A 24,030-nucleotide genomic window follows, 5' to 3' on the forward strand; every position below is an offset into this window, starting at 1 on the left:
CACACGATCTCTGCTGAATTCAAATCACATAAAACCGAAAAACCTCAAATTTTGAGCCAAAAATAGTAAGAGTAAAGAATTAGAGGTGGCGCAAAAGATTTGAACCTGTATTTTCAAGTAATAAAATATTACCTTCGATAAAGTCTTCATAACTTTGTTGTTTTATAATCAATTCGAAAGCTCTTAGCATAATTTTCGTTTAAATAAAATTAATGACAAGTTTATAGAACATCAAGTATGTCTAAAATCAAACTAGTCTTAGTTGAAAACAGTATTCTCTAAATTTTTTCTCATTTTACGAAAAAAATTCTTTTGTTTGACCATAACTTTATGAATAATTTACCGATTCTAGATCTTTAAACATGTTTTCGAAGCAAATTTTGTAGTTTTAAAACCGTGGGTACAACAAAATATTTTGAAAAATATTTTTGATTTAGTTATTTCAGAAAAAATGCCCAAAAACATGAATTTTCAACGAAAAATACTATATATTTCAATTTTTTTGTCAGCTAAACGTTGATACTTAAGCTGAAACTGATTTCTCTCATATGTTAAACCTTCAAAAAGGTCTTAAAAGTAATTTTTCTTAAAATTTATAACATAAATAATGTCGAAATTTAAAAAATATATTAAAATATATATTATATATACCTCATTCAACTTGTAGTTAAAACACCCCATGCCCAAATTACGTCACACTCCGAGGGGGGGGGGGGGGTTGTGGTCAAGCCAAGTGTGACGTTACAAATATTTCTGAGGATTCATACAAAAAACATGACAAAGGGGGGGGAGGTGGTCAAAAAGTTGATATTTAGCGTGACAAAATTTGTGTACCATCCCTATGTTTTATAAACTTCAGTCAAACAGTAAAAATGTAATCTATTGCAAAAAACATCAACAAATCGAAAAATCATGGTATTTTTCATTAAACCATAATGTTTCTGGGAAGTTTTTGTTATATAACTGGGTGAAAACCAGTGCTGGGAATGGTAATAGTAGTAGGCTTGAATTTTCGCGAAAATCACGTGGCTCTCCAGTACAGTAGTTCAAAAACGTGAATCTCATCAAGTTGCCTATATTGGGTGCACGAATTTTCTCAATCATGAGTGTCATTGAAGGCTCTAAATGCGGGAAATGCAGCGGGAAATAGAACATTTTTCTACAGTAATTCTTGGTTGCCCTTAGCAACGGGTGTTTTGCTATTTTCAAGGCTTTTTGCCTACAGCAGCGATGGGCGTGAGTTTCACTGGCTTTGCTGACTGTGATTGGCTTTGCTTGGCTACAGTAGAGTGAATTTCAAGATTTTTCCCAACCCTGGTGAAAACTATCTTTAATTAAATGTGGTATATGCATAGTTTGAAAAAGATCTGGAATCGAATGAGTATTCATGAAGTTATGGTCAAACAAAGATGTTTTTTTTTAGTAAAAAGAGTAAAAATATAGAAACTGCTATTAACGTAGACTCATCATTTGTTTAATAATTTTAAGGCAAACCACATGTCTGAACATGGTTTATTGGCGAAGCTTATTAGGCTAATATTTGCAATGCTAGATGGTTTCAAAGTAAGTATTTAGATTGCAGACCAGATGTTAACTTCCTCTGTGATAGTAGACGAATTGAAGCAAGGAAATGAAATTTTCAATTCTCTGTTCAATATTACACTCGAGGGTACTATTAGAAGATCTGGCGAGCAGAGAAACTGCACTGTTCTCCAACAGTTGCATATTATTATACTGTCCATAACTGCATGTTTGTCGCATTCGAAATTTTTCACAATTTCGAGTTAATACTGGAAAGAGTCATTAAATGATAAATACATTCGATTAACTAACTGATATCTGTGAGATTGCTCTAGAAATATGAATAAAAGAATACCAAGTTGTTTTGTCACATTGGCAATTGTAACCGCATAACAGTCACATTGAGATTGTACATGAGTCTCATAATGCAGTAACAACGAAATTTCTGACTATTCGCCCAATATGCGTTATGAGTTGTACAAAATTTCAGCCTCAAATAAGCACTTTTGAATTCTTGCTGGTTTTTTTGAAATTTTAGTTTCCTCCCATACTGCTATAAAATGCAAACTTGGTATCCCATTTACTCAATGCCTACTTTTGTCGAATGTTACAAATGCTCAGTTATGGGCAGTATAGACGTAATTGGAATGGTTCCCAGGGCAGTTGAAAACGTCTTCATACCTCTGAAGACGGAGACGGCGAGGCTATGCTTCACCAACAGTTCTACCAAAAATAAAATACATGGTTCCAGATAAAGAAAAATAGAGGTAGGCCTAGTGGTGTTTATGATGACGTATCGTTCAATTAGGATGTGTTTAAAGTTGTAGTAGAATTCGTTTATCATAAAACACCTACGAAATGTATTAATGACATTTTCCGCGAAATGAAATGACGTGTTGCTACTTCGATCAGGGTCTTCTACAAATTACGTAACTAGCCCAGGTCTCGCAAATTTTGAAACAAATTTCACCCTCTATTGAACGTTGTTACCTCACGAACCAAAAAAAGAGGTTGACCGGAAAGCCTTCGGTATCTGGGAGCGTAGATTACTGCGGTAGGAAACTAGAAAATTATGCATGTAAAATACGGAAGGCTTCAGTGGGCTGGTCACTTAGTGCGAATGTTGAGAGAAAGGAGCATTTGGAGATATGTTGAGGCCTACAATACGTCCAGCAATGGCGTGATGCTACGCTGTTGCCAACGAGGTACTAGGTGTAACTAGGGGGCCTTCCTTATCCGAGTGGTTAGAGTCCACGGCTATAAAGCAAAGTCAAACTGAAGGTGTCTGGGTTCGATTCCCGGTCGGTCTAGGATATTTTTGTAAAGGGAATTTCCTTGACTTCCCTGGGCATAGAGTATCATCGTACCTGCCACACGATATACGAATGCGAAAATGGTAATTTTGGCAAAGAAAGCTCTCAGTTAATAACTATGGAAGTGCTCATTGAATACTAAGCTGATAAACAAGCTTTGTCCCAGTGAAGACGTAATGCTAAGAAGAAGAATAACAAATAATTCTATAAATTCCACTTTATTGCCATTCAAATAAGGTTTTTTTTTTAATTAAACATAACTTGATTTTCCCTGCTCTCGGTTTCTCCAGTGATGACGGATGCTTTCAATCAAGAGCGTACATAAATCGATTGATTCATCCCTTCGCTTCGGTGAAAATTCCAAACTCGTCACCGACCTTGTCCCGATGAACGGTCATCAAGCCGAGCAAAACAAAACTGAACGAACAGCACTCATAAAAATCACATTATGATGGCAACAACAACAACTCGACCACAATCGTCGTCATTCAGTGATGATGACTTGAGCTCAGAAGAGAAAAAAAATCAAACCGCGACCGATGGAGACTTCGGCGAGTGGAAAAGTGTTTTACGATGACACGGTGTTGGCACCTTGGGACACCCGTTAAATTAGGTGAAAAAGAGTGAGAGCCCATTAGAGTACTGTTTGTGTGAAATGAAAGCAAACATCGCAAATGGGGTCAACCTTCTGCATCGACGAGATTCGTCGGCTTAGTGCTTCTATTTCAGTTTGTTTTAAGGGTATGCGATATTTCGAATGATTCCGTCAAATAGCGTTCGAAACTAAATGCAGCGAAATTCCATAAAATTTCAAATTGAAATAATTATTTATGCCACATGTTGCAAAACGAAGATTTTTTAATCACGAGTCGTACATTTATCCAATGAGGCTTGCCGAAACGAGTGCTGAAAATATCGGATTTTGCAACGAGTTGTATGCAACATTTTTTGCAATTACGATAACTGTCTTTACAGTTGGATTATTTCTAGAAGCATCGATCCTGTTGTCACTCAGAATCCCGCACCTGATTCGAATTCGGATCGTCCATCAGATGTAAAATCAGAAGCTTGTTGTCTAGGCTATTGAGAAATCCAGAGTCATTAGATGGAGGCACTCAGATATTAATTTGCCAAAAAATCCTTGCATTTCATATAGAGGTTTACGAAACATTTGCACATTTCGAAATGCTACAAATTCCATGTTTCGTTTCGTTTTGTCCGTATTCTCTTGTTGACGTTCCTGTGCTGGTGTATTTTTACGGTTGGCTTGCAGGGCCTGACACCAACCCCCTAGATTTCCGGATTGCCATTCCCCCTAAATGTTCGTTTCGTTTCGTATCGACAAGAAAAAAAATGCATATCGCATACCCGCAGCCTCTTCTTCGCAATCGATTAGCTTCGATTTGCGGTAAGCGTAGAATTGGCGTCTTTGACGCACATTAGAAGAGGCTGGAACCGAGTGGGTTTCTTTTCAATGATTATCTGCACAAAGATGATATTAGTAGAGGCATCAGCTCCAGGAGACAATACCCACTCCCACGTTCGATGAAGGTGGAGGTGTTTAGCACGATATGTCGAGGAGGTTTGCCATTCAGAGCAGATATCGGTTTTGCAATCAGCCTTTGCAACGGCACTCCAAGACGGATGCTGTATGTTCTTCAAGGGGTGCCAAGAGCATTGCAAAATCTTTAAGAGGCTACAAGATAGTCAAGATTGGGCACGTTTCACGTGAAGATGTATCGTTCTCCTGGTAATGAATGCCGACAAATGCTCTTTCAGATACATCTTTCTCGTGTGACTGTACATACATGAAAGAAATTATTTGAGCATTAGATAACTATTACTTTGCTATATCGTGTGGATGAATTAATGTTCATGATGTTATCAACCACATCAATCGTTGAATTATAAAAAGTTAAATGTAACATCAGTAAATGCCAAAAACGATTACTGTACTAGCCTACTAAAAAAGTCTAGAAAAAATCCTTGGAAAGTTCAAGAATAATTGAGACATTTGTTTGTTTCCCATCCTTGATACCCGTGTATTTTTTTTCTGGAAATTGTCAAAAAATGTTGCAGAAGTCAAAACAACATTTCTGGATAAATTTATGTTAAATAGTTGGCTGTGCAATTATTATGTAAGACAGTTTAGGCGTGCTTCCCTACTATTGTTGTCAAATAAATAAAGTTCAGCCAAATTTAAATAAAAATTAAGGAAAATTTTTCTAATGGTATCTCAGGCAAACTACCTAATGGGAAATTTAGAAATTTAACTAATATTGGTTTATTGGTTTCAAATACAGTTTGCGTTGAAACAACCAAGTTTTAAGTAGATTCACGTATTCGTTTAGATCATTGAAAAAAAAAAACAGAGAAATCCATGAAGGATTTTCAACCGAATCATTGCTCGACAGATATCTGACAAAACCTTTCGATGATTACTAGTAAAATATTATAGACGGCTGGGTAACCCAATGTATTATAGCACATTGTCAAAGTGTTTTTTTTATGCAGCTTTAAAAGTATAGTCCAATATTTATTTTATTAGTAATCCAAATTGAATTGCACCAGCCATAGCTGTGGTTTGCATCAATCATTTGATACATTTTTTTATCTTTATTAACTAGTTTTTTAGCCCTGGGCTAGTTCATCTCGGGACCAACAATTCATTCTAAACTAAACAAAATCTGTTATAATCTACACAAAAATGTAACTTATTATGTTTCAAATCAAACAAAACCTGCTAGATATTTTCTTAACATCAATAAAAACTAGGCTGACCATACGTACCGTATTTTACGGGATAGTACCGTTTTTACCACCTTGACGAGCTGTCCCGTCGTTTCATTGAAAATACTCAAATTGTCCCGTATTTTCGGAACTGAGGATATTCCCCACAAAAAAGCAGTGTATAACAGCAGTAAAGTAAAAAGATTCAAATTATTTTTGCTAGTTTTTATCATATTCGTCTATTATTCTAGTGTTAAACAGATGCTGATTCGGAGTCAAACTTGATTTGTAATCAACAAATGGCTTGACTAATGTTTTACCTTTCCATGCTCTAGCGAAGAACTTATCAATTGAGTTAAAATTCGCAATTGATACTTAAATTAATGCAAATTTTTACCCAATTTTTCAAAACATGGATCCTATTTGATTAGTTTTCATGTAAGACCTATACTAATCCCGACTAATTAAAAAAAAGAAATATTTTAATGAAAATTGTAAATATTCTGAAATCTAACCTAAATTTAGGGCTAATTTGTAAAATTTGGAAACAATTTTTTTTAGATAAGTCGAGCAATCCAATGTATTCTCAATCTCCAACCAAATTTTCCACCTCCTACGAACATGAAGATTTTTTGGTTTTAGTTCTCAGTTTGGATTACTAAGATCTCGGTAATATTGCGGTCCAATCTTGGGACTCTCAAAATTTTTGTAGATTTATAACACCCTATTGGATATGGGAGCGTCCATTATTACGCAACGTTAAAATTGAAATTTGTGACCCCCTCTTAAACTTTTGTATGAGCCGTAACGCTTGAACTAACTCCCTCCTATAAATAAAAATGGAAGGGTGTTTGTATGTCACGAGTTGGTTCGAGAACTGGTCATTGGATTTGCGTGATACTTTCACTGTTGAATTTATCCAGGACTCCAACGTGATTGTGCGTAGAAAAAAATTATGAAAATCTACGAAATGGTCGTAAAAACGGGAGAAAACTTATCTATCATTTTGTATGGAAGATCGAATAACATTTTTATAATCGGGATTCTACATATCAAGGTTGTATTCTTGGTATTTTGGTAGCATTTCTGCAATTCTGAAAATATCTCTGGATTTTTTCCAAGATTAATCATTATGGAGCGGTGGTTGGAACCTAGAAAAATTTAAAGATAGATTGTGGAATTTCGATAGAAATTTCAAGATTTCAATTAGATTCCTGAATTTCTTGAAATAAAAATAGCTTGAATTCTTACGATTTCAAATCCCAGGACTCCTATGGATGACTTTGCGATTACTCTTACAAATTTCGAAGACTCCTACAGATATTCAAAAGGTTCATGCAAAAATTGCAAAGGTTTCGTTTGGATTTTCAAACGTTTCACCAGAATTAAAAGATTTAGGAAGATTGTCATCGAAATTAGTGTGCATAATTTGTTACGAATTGCGAAGGTTAAAAACGAAGTTGTCTGAACCAGCCTGGATGATCTTTTCATTTTAATTTGAAGTTCACAAATGACTTGTAATCCACATTTTGAAATCTAATTTAAAATTTTCAAAATAGTTCCACAGCTCAATAATCTCAACAACCTCAAAACATCTACTTTAACTCATGATCATCATAACGAAAACATTAGATGATTCTACTGACACCAGATAAACATGTTTTTGTAAGTTCCAAAAAGCTTAAAATTGTTACAAATTTTCTCAAAACTTCCAAAAGAACGCTATTTATAAGTTTTAAAAATTGTCCCGATTTTGTTCTATTTTTTGTCCCGTTTTTATCTCTTTACCTTATGGTCAGCCTAATAAAAACACACATGTATACCCGACCTGTAGATTACAACAAAATTGTATCACAATTATATCAACATTTGTTACAAATAATAATATGTGTTTCGTTTTTGCTAGAAGCACATTAAGTAGATTGAGGACACTATAACACAATTTCAACAAAATCAGTCATAATAGCAGTGCTCAGCAGTCTATACAAAATTTGTTTTAGGTAGCAACGAAATTATAACACAATTTGTAATAGGTAAGTTTAAATCGATAGAAAATAACATTTTTTTTATTATTCATGGAAGATAACACATTCCTATTGTTCATGGAAGATAACACAATGAGTTCTATTTTGTATTAATTTAAAGTATAGTGAGTTATATTTTTGTCAAATTAATAGCATATTTTGCTGGAAAAATGTGCTTACTGAGTAACAACATTTGTTATCACTCTGTTACAATCCACTGGTCGGATAAGCAATTGCTCTTAGATGTTTTGTGACAAATTTTGTTATAATTATGTTTTAGATTGCAACAAATTTGAAACAGTATTTGTTATTAAAACTGATTTTGTTTCAATTCTGTTATAATTTCTTCCACCACTTATACCATTGTGAAATTATTTTGTTGTAATCTCGCTGCTCGGCAAGCGACTTGAAGTTTAGTACGGGAAAATGATTTATTTCGTATGGAGAAACGGGCCCTTTAAAAATTAAATGCAAAAGCGTACTTTAAGGACATACTAAAAATTCTCTACCTAGATAATTTAGGACATGAATCAGTGAACATTTTATAGAACACATCTTTCTAGTAGCTCTTAAAATAAACGAGTTATAAAATTTGGAAGCACCGAACAATCCAAAACTTTATTCGTATGATTTGCCACTTAATCTGGCATCACGGTACATTTTATGTAGGAAAGTGAGTAGTAAAGTCGTCTTCCGCATCACCACCCGCTGGATGGAGGTACCAAGTGATTGTTGAAACTAGTTTCTCATCAATGTTAAATATTCTTGTGATTTTCAATAGATAGAAGAACGGTGTCTTCAGCAAAGTTGCTACCTAGCTCAAGGATAATCCCTTGGTGAGCCTATTTTTTAGGATTTTAACCGATAGGCGGCTCTAGTGTGCATATAAACTATGCACAAACTCTACAGATATATGCTTGTATCTCAAGATCCTCAACATTTGAAAGAATAATTTTTTCGACAAGTTTGTTCAATTGAAAGTTGCTTTTGATCTTCAAACAAATTTTCAGGCCAGCCATGCTGTATGATGTATCAATTTGGACTAGCTGTTGTAGTACCAGGAAGAAAGCTCTGCAGAGGATTCAAAATAAAATTTTGAAAATGATTCTGCAGCTTCCTCCCTGGTATAAAAAATGTAATGTTTCGAATAATACTAATAAAGGATTCGAAAAAAAAAGATGTTGCTTTAAAATTTTTTATTTTTCAATTGTGATTCAGCTAACATTTCTCTTGATTTCACCAGTTCTCTTTCTAAATCTAAACGCAAGCATTGCAACATCAAATAGTAGAATGTTCTGGATTGGAACTTCCAACTCATTTTGACAACTCGGCTCAACCGTTATGCTGCAGTTACACGTAGCTCAAATTATCTTAATGATGAGAACAATCCCCAGTTCAACGCAGAAGCTCATCCACGCGGTGTTTTTATTCAAGTTCTTAGATCACATCGCTACTGCTGCTTCATTTGCCGGTTCTATTGTTCTCTATGGCGGCAAAGTTACCGAAAAAATGAAAAATGTTAATTACATTTGATGGTTGAGGCTAAGCCATGCACCGGCGTTGAAGAAAGAGACATCGTAAATCCATTCTAGAGGCACCGTCTTCCCTCCGGTTACTACACTCACGTGCATTCTCACCATTATCATTTGACGGTTACGAGTTTCGGCGAATGCTAAGGAACAGATTTCAAAGAAAACAGTCTTTCCCCATTGCGCGGAAAGTTCGTAATAATCGGCAGTCTTTGGGCATCAGCTAGTTTGGGACGCAAGGTGTAGAGGCTGACTAAAGGGAAAATGAACAACAACAGTCAACTCTGCCTTATTCGAACGCACTGCGGAACACGTTTTTATCTTAAGCACCAAAATACCGCTATACACTCAATTAAGAGGTGCTTAATCTATTGCCTTCAAATTCAAAAATATCATAGCACGTCTAGTTTTTGAGATATTGGCTATTGAAAATGCTGTTTCAGTCAACTTGCATGCAAGTTTGCCAGCTTGCAAGGCAATTGGAAGAATTGAAACTTTATGTGTATAGCAATACTTATCAACAAAGTTTATTCTACTTTCGACGCGGAAAAGTTATTTTTTTGTGATTTGAAAAAGTATTGTATTTTCCCATATAAAAGAAACGAAGAATTTTGTGTGGAGACAGCAAGCATGTTGAAAAAATCGGTTTGAACTAAATTTAATCGAGCAATTTCAACCAAATTATACCTAAAATGAAAGTTTAAGTTGTATTATGCATGCTTGGTAGATTAGATTACAAAAAAGTTTGATAAATTATACTTCAAATTTTATGTAAACATTTATAAAACCAGAGTTGTATGCAACTTTGGCTACCTGTGGCTAAAAATTGTGACTTGCTGGAACATTTCCGAGAATGGCATCAAATTTAGCAACCCCAAATCTACTAGAGACACATAATTTGATCCTTGAGACACGCAAACATGTCATTTTTGTTACGCTGTGTAGTCTGTGTCTCGATATTTTGTCACAATCATTGGAATGTACGGATTCTTCAATCTATACCTTGATCTCTGTGTTTGTAAGTCGATATTTCCCTTACTCGATGTTTTTTGATTCGATACAATATGCTTCATTTTCCCATTGAAGTTTCACTCCAACTCGATCTTTTCATAAAAAGTTCCAACTGTCTTCCAAAGGATAATAATAAACTTTATGAGTTCGAATATTGAGCTTATAAGGAAAGTTAAACGAATGGTGGCAACGTATTCTACAACAATAATTCTGAAAATCTTTAAAGTTAACTCAAAAAGTAATCAGGCTGTAAAATGTGTTAAAATTTCAATATTTTCATGTTAAATTAACTACCTTGAATGTATTCTGTTAAAAACATTAAATTTTTAGAAATTGTGGTGCACGTGTTCTGAGTCCCTTCAATATCGGCTAAGGTGGATTTCTCTGTACTTATGTACCTAGACAAGTTGTTTTGTGTACAAGAAACGATACGCGGTTTTCAGGCAGAAGAGATATGTAAGTAATAAGTATACACCAAAGTACATTGCATACCGCCAGTCAGAGCCGGTGTTGATGGCCATGGTCGTGAGCGCAAGATGCAGGGAAAGGGTTGCTTTACGATGTTTACAAAGATGTAAGACAAAGGAAATGTGGTAGAATTTTATTGATGTTTGGTTATGAAACTAGACGTCACCCGGTCCGGTCCGGCAATGGGTTGCGATGGGTGTAGTTTCAGTAGTTTAGAGGGGAAGTGTGGGATTGTGTAGAAGTCACGCTATGTGACGAGAAGTTGGACGAGACGATGGTGGGAAGTTGTTAAAGCACGTGAAATTTAATGCGTGATTCTGAGGTAAACCATGCAGGGCTGAAGAATTTTTAATGGCCTACATTCGGAGTTTATTGGAGAAAGCGTTAAATGTACTCTGTTTTGTGAACAATGTTAGAAAAGCATATCACGCCGACAAAACGAATTATTTGTTACAGGAAATCAAAACGGTACAGCCTTTTTGGGAAATCAAATGTAGGGAGAGATCCTCTAGTACGGGACACCTAAGCCATTAAAACTTTTGATTTTATGAGGTCTCGGTGCTCATTTATGTTAATAATTTCATTTTTGTTGCGTACAAAAAAATGTAAGTTATATATATACGAATTTGGACATCTCAATTTGATGACTTATTTTAGTACCTAATTAACCAATCATAAAGAGTAGTATCAAGATAATACAATAAATATAAATTCAAAGAAGGACAGCGTTTTGATATTCGACATTTTGTCCCATGATATGCATATTTAATTTTATTTATTCATCTATAAAATCAATTAAAATCAAAAATCAATTCAGTAGGTTCGATACACTTCCCGTTGTATCCAACTAATAACCAAACTCATTGAGCTACTACTATGAACCTTCATCCAGCCAACATACCTTTCACGGTTGAACTCCTTTCTCCGAATGTCGCTTCCCCGAATGGCCCATTGGCTCTGAATACCCCGTTTCACCGAATGGCCCATTTCCCCGAAAAGTATTTGGCACTCATAATTGTTCGAACTTTATACATTTCAAGAAGATGAGCAAACCGGTCATCTGAAATGCACCATTCTTTGTTTAATTGGTAGTTCTTTCGAGTTTCACCGATCTCGGCATATGTTGCATTATATTTCAATCGTCAAATATCTTTTCGGGGAAACAGGCCATTCGTGGAAACGCCAGGTTCGAGGAAACAAAATTCGAAGAAATAAAATTCGGGGAAAAGTTGCATAATCACTTTTAATATGCTGAAAAACACTCTCAAATGTGCATAACTTTTTTGTTTATTCATGGATTTTGTTCAAATTTTCAATTTTTTTCGAAAAAATCTTTAACTTTGTGGTCCAAAGAAAACGGGAATGTGGTCTTGGTAATTCCGGTATCATTCCGGATTGTCTTGGGGTACCAGATTTGGCCATCCCGTCCATTTAACGGATATCACAAGAACCTTATGGACTAGAAGGTTGGTGTCTTTGGCAAAGTTATTCTGTTCAAGAGCTATCTAACAGAGAATGGACCTAGCGGATGAATTTCCAATTAGATTTGTGACTGCCAGATCTGCTAAACAACTTCGGCGAAAATACCAACCTTCTAGATTAACAGAATCTCGGAATATAGAAGCTTGGAGAAAATGCGTTATTATACAGCAAAATTATCTTAAATTCATATGGCACGTAAACTTTTATGATTGTCATGTAAAACGAATTAAAATCGAATATTCAACGATAAATAATGTAAACTGCCTCATTACACTCAGGTATGCTTGCAAACTTGAGTGAAACTGAAACATTTCATGATCTTGCATCCAACATTCGCCAATATTGCATACTTTCTTGCTTCTTGAAAGTGAAATTGCAAACGAGAATGCTCGGTTTACACGTTTATACGCTGAATATACTGTCGAAAATAATGCACATGGATGGATCGGCGGCTTGGTTATTTCATGTGCATTATTTATGATTTATTTTTCAGCGTAAACTCATGTGTCCGAACGGTTTCCCTTTAAACTTTCTTTGATAGAAGACGTTGAATGTTGGATAAAATAACTGTGCTTGTATAATTTATCATTGGATATCACATAAGGGCATTTTCACCGGTGGTCCAAATCACTGGTTGGGTTCAAATTTTTGAACCACGTTAAAAATTGAAGCTTGCACCGCTGTTGCAAATGATGTTTCAATTTTATTTTATTCCAGTTTTGTGGTCTATTTTTTTTGGAACTGCCTGGTCAATTTTTTGTCAGATTTGCAACTAGATTTGAGCTGTTCCAAATCTGATTTGACGCCCGTTTGTTTACCAGTTTGGGTTTTCTCCCTGGGCTTGGTAGTCTAGGCAGTGAGGGTACAAAAGTTTTAAAGGTGTATCAAGCAGGATTTGTACCAGGAATTCCGCCTTGGAATTCCTGGAATTCATCTGGGGATTTCTTTTAGGAATTCATCCTGGTATTTGCTGCAGGAATTGCTCCGAGGATATTTCCTCCAGGAATCCCTGTCGGAAAACCTACAGGTATTTCCATTACATTTTTTTCGTGGATTTCGTCCAGAAATTACTCCGGGGATTTGCTCCAAGAATTTCTCCAGGGTTTTCCTACAGGAATTCCTCCGGGGATTTCATCCAGGATTTTCTCTAAAGATTTTCAACAGGAATGAATATTATGAATATTTTCACAGAGTTTATTCGGGAATGTCCTTCAGGAATTTCTCTGGGGATTTGCACTAGCTATTTCTTCGGGATTTTCGTCCATAAATTCATCAGGGGATTTCATTCAGGAATTCTTTCGAGAATTCTTCCAGGGATTTACCCCTGGAATTCCTGCTGGAGATTTACTCTAGGAATTCCTCTGGGGATTTTCTCCAGAAATTCCTCCGGATAGTTTTTTTCCAAGAACTCCTCCTGGGATTTTCTCCAGAAAATTTTCCTGAGAGTTTTTTCTAAGGATTTCTCCGGGGATTTCCCCCAAGAACTCCTTCGGGGATTTTATCCAAGATTTTTTCAGGGGATTTCCGAGAATTTCTCCGGAAATTTCGTTTTTGGATTTCGTCCAGAACTTTATTAAATAATACCTCCGCGGGTATTGTCCATAAATTCCTTCGGGGATTTCTTCAGAGAATGTATCCGGAGATTTCCTCCAGAAATTTCTTTGGGGATTTGCAACAGATTTCCTAAAGAGATTCCTCCGGGGATTTTAAGGATTTATCCGGGATATCCCACAAGAACTCATCCTGGTAATTTCTCGAGAAATTTCTCAGGTGATTCCCAAAAGCAAATCTTGTGTAAATATTGTCCAGGAATCCCTCTGGGAATTTCGTCCAGAAATTTTTCATTGGATTTGATTGAGAAATTCCTCCGGGATTTTTTTTTTTGATGATTCATTCGAAGATTTCCTCCAGGAATTTCTCTGGGGATTTGCACAAGAAGTTTCTCTGGAGCTTTCCTCCGAAAATTTTAAGGACTACCTGCGGGGATTTTCTCCAGAAATTTCTCAGAGGATTTCCAAAAACAATTCTTGCGGGGATTTCATGCAGGAATTCTCCCAAAGATTTTTTTAGAGAATCCTCCAGGAAATTCACGAAATTGCACCTAGAATTTCTTCGGTAATTCTTTAGGAAATTTCCTCCAGGAATTGTTCCGAGAATTTCCTCCGGGAATTTCAAGAATTCCGCTGGTGATATCCCCTAAGAACTACTTTTTCCAAGTATTCCTCCGGGGATTTCAACGATTCTTCCGGTGATTTTCTCCAGAAATTATTCCAGGATTTTCCTTCTGGAAATCCTCCAAAAATTGCTCCGTAGATTACCTAAAAAACACTCGTCCGGGGATTTCGTTCAGGATTTCGTGCGGGGATTTCGTTCAGGAATTTCTCTGGGGATTTTGTCATTAAAGAATTCCTCCAGGTTTTTTTTTTTCAGAGAATTCATCTAGAGATTTCCTCCAGAAATTTATCTAGGGAATCGCAACAGGAATTTCTCCTCCAGGTATTCCTCCGGGAATTTCAAGGATTACTTCGGAAATGTCCCCCAAGAACTCCTCCGGGGATTATCTCCAGAAATTACTTTTGGAATTTCGTCCAGAAATTTACCGGGGGCTTTCCTCCAGAAATTGCTCCGAGGATTCCGTCGAGGAATTCCTCCAAAACCTCCTCTAGCGATTAGCTTGAGAGGTTTTTTGTTTTAATATTCCTCCAGGATGTCCCCAAGAACTTCTCCGGGGGTTTTCCCCAGTAATACATCAGGGGATTTCCAATAGCAATTCTTTTCGTCCAGAAATTGTTTTGGAGTTCCTCCAGCAATTCCTCGTAAGTTCCTCCACCGGGAATTGCTCCGAAGTTCTTCTATAAATTCTTCCGGAGTTCTTACAGCAATTCCTCTAGATTTGAGCCAGCAATTCCTCGGTAGTTCCACCGAGAATTCCTTAGGATTTCCTAAATAGTTTCTCTGGAGGCACTTAAGAAATTACCTTAGAGTTCCTACAGCAACGCCTCTGGAGCTCCTCTAATAATCGCTCCGAAGTTCCCTCACCAAATCATTCGAAGTTCCTCTATGATTTTTTTAGAAACTCCGGAGTTTCTCTAAAAAATAAAACCTCAACAAATCCTTCGGAGTTCTTCCAGGAATTTCTTCAGAGGTCTACCAGGAATTCATTCAGAGTTCCTCCGGGAAGTTCTTCTGAGCTTCACCTTCAGTTAATTCCTTCAGATTTTCTTCCAGCAATTCCTCGGGAGTTCCTCCAAGAATTCCTCCCTTCAGAAGTTTCTCTGAGAATTCCTTCAGATTTCCTCCAGGAAATGCTCCAAAGTTCCTCCGGAAAATCCTCCAGAGTTGATCTGGGAGCTCCTCCAGGAATTACTCCGCGAAGATCCTCTGGAGGTCCACCGGGAATTTGTCAGCAGTGCTTCCTGAAAAGTCTCTGAAGCTCAACGGAGAATTCTTTCAGAGCTCCACCGCGAATTCCTTCGCAATTTTCTACTGGAATTTCTTTGAAGTTCATCCGGGTACTTCTTCGGAGTTTGTTTTTGTTGATCACATTCAAAATGGATAAAATATACAACAACCGGTGCATGTGCGTGCAGTTTAGTCTATTTTTACAGGTTTATTTAATTTCGATAGGTTCATTATTGGCACAAATTTAGACCAAAAAATAGACCACCGGTAAAGTTGCCCTTACAAATGGCTTTACACGATTGAAACTAAAAATACGTGATGTGGATATGTAAGATTTTTTGTTGTTGTGTAGCACTACCCAGTAGGTGAATTCACAATAAACCTTCTAGCGTATCAGAATTCCAAAATATAGCAGATATAATTTGTGACCAGTTCCACCTATCGGATGAATTCCTAAGTCATACAATATTTTGTGACAGTTTTTATGAGGAAAATGTGAATGGAACTCGAGCAAAGTTGAATAGCAAAATGATAATAAATCTTGTTACCTGGTTATCATCATTTTATAACTCATTTTGATATCATCTTGGCTGAATTAACAGCCAACATAACAAAAATGAGAACTCAAATTTGTTTGTCGAATAACAAGGTAATAATAAATTATGATATCACTGAGTTCAAGTTGATAACTAAATTTACATCATTATATCTTTTTTCAATGTTATGGTCATAAATCACGGAAAAAAATTGAGAGATAAGTGTTTCGGATTAACCTTAAACTTCAAATAATTTTACAAAAATTTGTATGACGAAAAGTCAACTTTGTTTACTAAAATACGCATTTTAAAAATGTTATGGGAAAGATGTGTGATAACATATTTTGTTATCATCCTGTTATCCAAAAATGTATGTCACAAATACAATGATAACAAATTTTGTTATCATTTGGATATCATTGATAACAGAATATCAAAATGATAACGGCGATAATAAAAGTTGTTATCATTTTGATATCATCCAGTTATCCGACTTTGCTCGGGAATATAAAAATTATTCATTATTTGTATTGTTAAATCCGTTTAGACTCAGTTTTTTGCTTTGGACTTTTTTTTATCTGTTACTTTCACCTTACTAGAGAGGCATTGGGAGCATACCTTCAAATTTTATCATGCGGTCATCAAGTTCAATATCTATGTGATGAAAGCTTCTAAAACATCTACGATGGGGTTAGATTCTTCACAGACCTTGTCTCCAGCATTCGCCCGTATCAAATGATAGAGTGGGTTAATACCTGGATCATTGGAGACTTAAACATATTTTCGAAAAAACGGCTCATTTTGGAAAGCCGTAGTTGAACAATATAAGTGTGATAAGCGGCTCTGTTTTGCTCTAAACCAAATGAAACAAAGCTCGTATATTAGTTGTCTCTAACCGAAGTAACAAATTTCCTCCTCAAAAAACTGTTATAGACTTCCGTATTTATTTTTTACTAAACTTTAAAAAAAAAATACAGGAATATCCAACTTATAAGACGAAAATGCCTTCAAAAACATCATTCTGGCAAAATATTTTATTGTGACCATGAAAAACACGTTCACTAAGAACTTCCGCATTCTCTGATACTAAACAAACTAATATTTTCAACGATAAAGTGTGATTTTTGGAGGTGGAAAGTTTATCACAAATGTATACGATAATAAGACGCTGTTTTTAACTTTGAGTGGATAAAACTTTAGAACATCTTTGCTTCATTACATTATTAAGAACAGTTAGAAAAATATGACAAAAAATGTCCTAGATAGCGAAGATAGGTCAGAAAATACAAAAGTAATCAGAAATTACATTAACTCACGAAAACAATGAAAATAACGCTTGTGGATGCTAAATTCACATTCAAGCAATTTTCGCATTTTTTACGGACCATACTGTATATGGATAAAATCTTTCAAATGTCCATAAAACCTATAGGAAATAATGTAGAAATGTCTGAAAAATACCTGGGAGCATTTCTGTATGAATGTCCTGAAAACATTCTGCAGAAATCTTTGTTTCTTTCCAAGTTCTTGAGGTAAAATTTGTGGATTGTTCACTACTGATTCCTGCGGTAATCTCTCAAAAACTCCAAGAATTATTATTGAAAAATTTCCTCGGGTTTATGAGTTTGTCATCGTTCACTACGAATTAGTCCTAATTTATCGTAAATAAATCAAACTTTTTATCACAGAAAACACTTTAGTAATCTCATAAAACCAAACTGTAGGTATGGTCCATAATTCGTTTATTTCGAATAAATTATTTTACAATTATTTTTTTAGCTAATGTTTCAAAGAATCATGAAGAAAACGTTTCTGAGTATAAAAATCCCTCTAATTAATATAATACATATTCAACGACATTTTCCATTTAAATTTCATAACAATCCAAACATACGCAACGGTTTTCAGTTTTGTTCACCATTTCTCGGAAGACACGATCAATTCATTGAAATTCAACGCATCTCTCCAATCACAGCAAAAGTTGATTCCGCCGCTCCGGCTGTTTGACTGACGGTTGTTCGGCTGGTTGAATATGAATGAGTAATTTAAATCTCAACCGTCACCATTCATAATTTAATGCCTACCTACTCGGGGCATTAAATGAGCGGGACGAGTTGTCGGGTGGAAGCGCGTTGGTGGAGAAATTCATCCGTTGCCAGGAAATTCTAACTGCCACAACCGTGAAACACCGAGGGAATGGTTCAACAATTACGTTACGTATTGAGGGTAAAGTTAATGATAGAATTCATACAAAATTGTACGTAGTCCCGTACAGAAAAACAAAATGTGTTTGATAAGGATAAGTTTAAAGATCCACTATCCACTTAAAGGTAGTGTAATGATTGGTCGTCCCCCCCACAAAAAGCATGAAACTCTTAATGCGAGGCTGAAAGAATACGGCGCTTCTCGAGTTACGTGGAAAGCAATTAATGCTCGCTAATTGATACCACTTGACTTTCGAATAATCGCGGGGTCTTTGGACTGCTTATATGCCTCCAACTGGTGGAGTTTGTTTGCTTTCACTTTTCGTGATGTTAATTCAGCAGCTAAGGAATGTAGAAGAAAATTTGTTCCAACAGGTTGATTAGAATATGTATGGACTGTGTAGCATATCATAGTGATAAATCCAAAGCTTGATATAACAAAATTGAAACCATGTATTTTTTTTTTCCTTTTCCATGCCTCAATTGGCTAAGTAGTGTTCCTAGAGCACTTTCAATTGATAACTAAGAGCATCTATTTGCCATTCTACATGCGTATATCGTGATTTTTTTTATGAAAAAACGTCCTACCAGGAATATTTCCGATAAGAAAAAAATCAACCGAACTGAAATTCAACTTGCTGAATGGTTGAGAATTTATTACCTCAGATATTTGACCCCACTATCTATATGCTTAATTAACAGTGTAACATAAATTAAGAAGTAAATATTCGGCTAAGGTTTACCTGTGCTAGTTGAAGTGAACAAAATTTGAATCCTCGTTTACAGCGTACCTGAAACAACGAGCAAGAAAGAAATTATGTAAAATGAGTATTATAAATTTACGCTTCATTTGCATTTCTATTATATAAATACGACGAAGAGGGACCCCACATTTCAACTTATTAGTTTGCTAATATCTCAACTTTCTGTGTAAATTATAGGGAGCTGGATCCAATTCTTGGCACTTTCGATTCGTTTCGGCAGTGAGGTTTTTTGAAACCTACTGAATTCATATTTGGCCACATGATGCATCGTATTGAAGAGCTTCCCATGCCAAATAGAAAACTAGAAGTGCCCAAGTAGCTTTGTACCCTACTAGCACATTTTATTATCGTTCAAAAGACACGAACCTGAACAAACAAACCTGAAAATATACACCTGAATATACACTGAAACTTGAATTCTTCACTTTTTTTATCTTATTCTATGTAGTTTAATAGCAATATTCATTATGGACCGATGCACGAGTTCACTATCTGACGTTTGAGCGGTTCCATATTCACTCGTTGCCATGGTCACATAAACAACACGGCACCGCTAAAACGTCAACGAGTGAACTCGTGCATTGGTCCATACCTGAGCTGAGAGCAGTCTATGAATAAGCTCAATTTCTTCAATTTTTTATCACACCCCGATAAACCATTCAGTGATTTTCGAAAGCGATCGATATTGATTTTTTTTGAATCGTTGGAGATCTCCATCACTAAACAATCATATCTAAAGAAATTGTTACACGAATTGATCGGGACAAGATTATCACAATAAAACCCATCTGTTCCAATAAGCTAATTTTGCTATGGAACATATCATTGCAAACACCTTTAGGAAACAAATTATTTTACCAGGTCTGATTACTGGAACAAAGCGTCTTTCATAAAGAACAAGACTACTATCTCAAACAATTTCGAAGGCATTGAGCGTCATTGACGCTATCATCAAGCCGTGACAGTGAACAGTAATTTGTTTACTTTTTACTGTATAGTGAATCACACCATTCATACCCAAGCAAAGAAAGCGTTGCTCTGTTTCTTCGTTTTTCCCAGGGGGGTGGCATGAGCCAATATTTACCAACCCAACATCAATTCAACATGGCGTCCAGTGTTCTTGTTTTGATTATTTTGGGAGGGACAAAACATATATTTTTTATGGGTAGGAGACATCAATTATACCTCGCTGATGCGTAAAAAATATAACAATATGATGAACTAATGAAAAGCGTCATCAAATACGACGATTCAATGTGATATGTTTAATTGCCAGAAACTAGCACTAGCAGCGTATGAGCTGTATACTCGAAAATCAGGAGCAAGCTAAGGGCAAACCGACCAGAAAGTGGGTACCAAAACTCGAAATACCAAAACGATGTGAGGAAGAGTAGAAATGTATGCAGGATGACAGCCGTGTCAGTCCCCTGGTTTTTCCTCACCGAATCGTAGTAAGTACATACCTCTAGAGGTTTATTATTGACCCCTGTAAACGAATGATCTTATTGAAATAATCATATTAACGGGGCACAATGCCACCACGATGCAAGTAAACAATCGAATTCAACTTCGAGGTACCGTAAAACGGGGTAACTTTGATAGTTTTTTCGAAGAAAACTTGAATATTTATGCATGCTGTTTCAAAGAATTACAATTTATATTTTTAAAACAAGTACTGACATCCTAGCTATCGATTGGACTTGATAGATTGCCAAAAGATTTATTCTGAATGGATATATAATTTTTCATATAATCGAAAGTCGGTTTTCTGTTTTGGGGTAACTTTGATAATGGAGTGATAATCGAACAAGATTGAATGAATTACGGAACATTTATAGGGTGTTGCATACCTCTAGGCGTTTAACGCTGTATGGAAATTTCTGACTTAGATTACAAAAATGGTCCCAGTTTGTAAAAATGGTTTTCGCTAAGAGATTTGAGACCGAATTCATGTTCTACTATAACTAGGTTATCATGGGTAAGTGACGAACTCATTATGACTTCATCAAATAGTGGTCGTAGAACAGATTGTTTGTAAGCGTTGCAAAAATGCTAAAATCTTGTAATTTTTTAATATTTGCATAAAAATCCTCAAATGCACTTGATTCCAACGAAAATAGCTTTGACATGAAGTGTCATATTAATACTCTTCACTTTTGCATTCGTTTTTCTTAACTAATTGACAGAAACTTCGTTATTTCGTTTTGTATGTTGGGGGTCTCGCACTATCAAAGTTACCCGCATTATCAAAGTTACCCCGTTTTACGGTATCATGAAATGATCTAGCTACTTGAGGTGTTACTCTCCCTTGTTTAAGATTTCAAACTAGTTGCGTCTATCAAATACACGTCAAATACATTTATAAGGTTTAATCACCACATGACTTTATTATTATGAAAATTTATTGGCTTTTTTCGGTGAATACAATACCTATACTCAGAGTGGGGCCCAGATAGCCGTAGCGGTAAACGCGCAGCTATTCAGCTAGACCAAGCTGAGGGTCGTGGGTTCGAATCCCACCGGTCGAGGATCTTTTCGGGTTGTAAATTTTCTCGACTTCCCAGGGCATAAAGTATCATCGTACCTGCCACACGATATACGCATGGTCATTGGCATAGTGAGCTCTCAGTTAATAACTGTGGAAGTGCTCATAAGAACACTAGCTGAGATGCAGGCTCTGTCCCAGTGGGGACGTAACGCCAGAAAGAAGAAGAACTCAGAGTGAAAGGGAGTACCGAAAGTAATGAAATGACAAGATGAATAGAATCGCAAGCGAGCGACGAGAGAAATGAATAGAAGTTGAAAATTTGTTTTAACAGAGGGCCATTGTGTTGTTCACACATATGGCCCTCTGTTAAAACAAATTTTCAACTTCTATTCATTTCTCTCGTCGGTCGCTTGCTATTCTATTCATCTTGTCATTTCATTACTTTGGTCACTCCCATTCACTCTGAGTATAGGTATTGTATTCACCGAAAAAAGCCAATAATTTTTCATAATAAAAAACACGTCAAATACACTTTATGATCTCTAGTTTAAGAGGAAAATACCCATCATCGTTTTACCAATTTTCAAAACCATTTTTTGTTTGGCTCTGGGTTTTAGCCTTTCTGTCTCGCGGATCACATTTTGAAATAAAATGATTGCGCGGAGCACTTGTCTTGATCATCACTCATCATCATTGAAATCTGGATTTTTTAAGACATCAATCGACTCTATAATTCCTACGATAATCATGAAGAACGATTTATGTTTGTTAAACTATCATTAATTTTGATTTTATTTTTTAAATTAAATTATTTTATAAAAAAAAAATTTGATTTATTTGATTCTTTTTATTTCGACTTTAAACTATGGCAATAAAGCATCTTCTGTTTCTGTTAGGGATGAACCACTGCGACCAGTTTTCTTTGATCTTTTGTGGTATACCCGTGTCCTTTGTTTAGTGCATGTCGTTCTACTCCATTAGTATTAAGAAATAATGAAGTAGTCGTTTTTTATACAAATATCATTCTTTACCATTTTGCATAGAGCCTCTTTAGAAAAATCAGAGGGGGTTGTATACAAGACACGACCGCATGACGTTAACTACGCCAAGTGATTTTTTGCATTTGAATTTTAGTTGATTTTCATAGTTGCAGCCTTCCTTTAGTTCAAATTCTAACATAATATCGTGACAGTCGCAACTTTTTAGATTTTTAATTGACACCCAGTATATTGCCGTAAGACGTAGTTAACGTCAAAAGAAGAATGCGCGAAGAAGCAGAAATTGGTTTGCTTTTATAGTGCACTAGCCAACCCAAAGGAATCGTGGAAGACAATATGAACGAATTTGGTTGCGTAAGAAAGTGGTCGACATTTTCACAATTTTCGACAGTCTATCGTCAAAAATCAAAAATTTTCTCCATTTGAGTAAAATGTTGTATAAATTTCCGACAGATTGGTGGGAAAATATTGAAAATCTACCGATAAATGGCTGAGTTATTAGTTTTCAAAATCTTACATAATTTCGTGACGGTCGCAACATTTTAGATTTTCAATTGACACCCAGTATATTGCCGTAAGACGTAGTTAACGTCAAAAGATACCGCTATTTATACCTTTTGGAGAAAACAGTTTGTCACCATTAAACTCTCAAAAGCGCGCCCCTTAATCACGTCCGGCCACTAAGCTGGTTGAATGATACTGATTTTGACCATGCATCGGTACTCTAGCGTATCAAATTATAGCTTCTACTTATAAGGTTCAAAGTCGTTTTTTGAAACTGTGAACAGGTTTCATCGCATGAGACATTTAGAAACAAAAAGCTTATTTTAGAAGTTAAGAGGTCTGCTACTCCACTGATTCGGAATCGTTTCCCTCCTAGATATCGAAAGATAAACTCTTGAACTTGGAAAGAAATTGTCTCATGCGTTGAAACCAACCTCAGATGCTGATTGAGCCATTTTTCCACTTCGACCTCCTCATCATCTAGGACAAATAGGTGGGTCTTAGTGGCTTGTTACTCTCTTATACTCTTCCGACCGTTATTCTTACTTCGTATGTATTTTTCCAAAAACATTCTTTGAACTTTGTATACTAAATTGTTAATTGAAACTGTCATATTTTTCAAAAAACACTGGAAAATCATATCTAATTTACATCGGTATTAACCAAAACAAATCCGTTTAATTATGTAAATAGTTAAAGGTCCGTGTCATCACTAAAACCTAAGACCAATATTCGGTGGAGTCATTGGCGGAATAAAAGCGTCCATATAAATCAATGCAATACTCCCATTTAGTGATGAGCTAAAATCAAAGTTAATATGAGAAAACCGACCAAATAACGAAATGAATATTTTAATTATTTTTCAAGGATTTAGAACGTTACAAACCACAATTTTGAATCTATTAATAATTTTACAGCTAACAAATATTATATTTTCATACAATATAATGGAATTAATGCTAGAGTGTACAGGAATCGACTGTGATGGAGGTTATGTTTTTGGGGTTTTCGGCTTTCAGTCTCTGGGAATCATAAACGGATTTCCGTTCTACACCT

At 35.8% G+C, this 24,030-nt stretch overlaps 1 protein-coding gene across 13 annotated transcripts in view; it reads right to left on the minus strand.

The window, feature by feature from the left end:
- Positions 1-24,030, minus strand: part of LOC5570893 (dual specificity tyrosine-phosphorylation-regulated kinase 2) — a 414,629-nt gene that overhangs the window by 227,125 nt on the left and 163,474 nt on the right. For 6 of the 13 annotated variants that reach the window (XR_002500511.1, XR_002500510.1, XM_021844969.1 and 3 more), the window contains one exon: positions 18,964-19,011. The exons of the other annotated variants lie outside the window; for them this stretch is intronic. Coding sequence is in view for 2 of the 6 variants with exons in the window: in XM_021844969.1 (XP_021700661.1) it covers positions 18,964-19,011 (48 nt within the window). In the remaining 4 variants the exon portion in view is untranslated. The remainder of the gene's footprint in view (positions 1-18,963; positions 19,012-24,030) is intronic. 13 annotated transcript variants of the gene reach the window in all.

This window comes from Aedes aegypti, chromosome 2, assembly GCF_002204515.2.
Source record: "Aedes aegypti strain LVP_AGWG chromosome 2, AaegL5.0 Primary Assembly, whole genome shotgun sequence".
Classification (NCBI taxonomy): domain Eukaryota; kingdom Metazoa; phylum Arthropoda; class Insecta; order Diptera; family Culicidae; genus Aedes; species Aedes aegypti.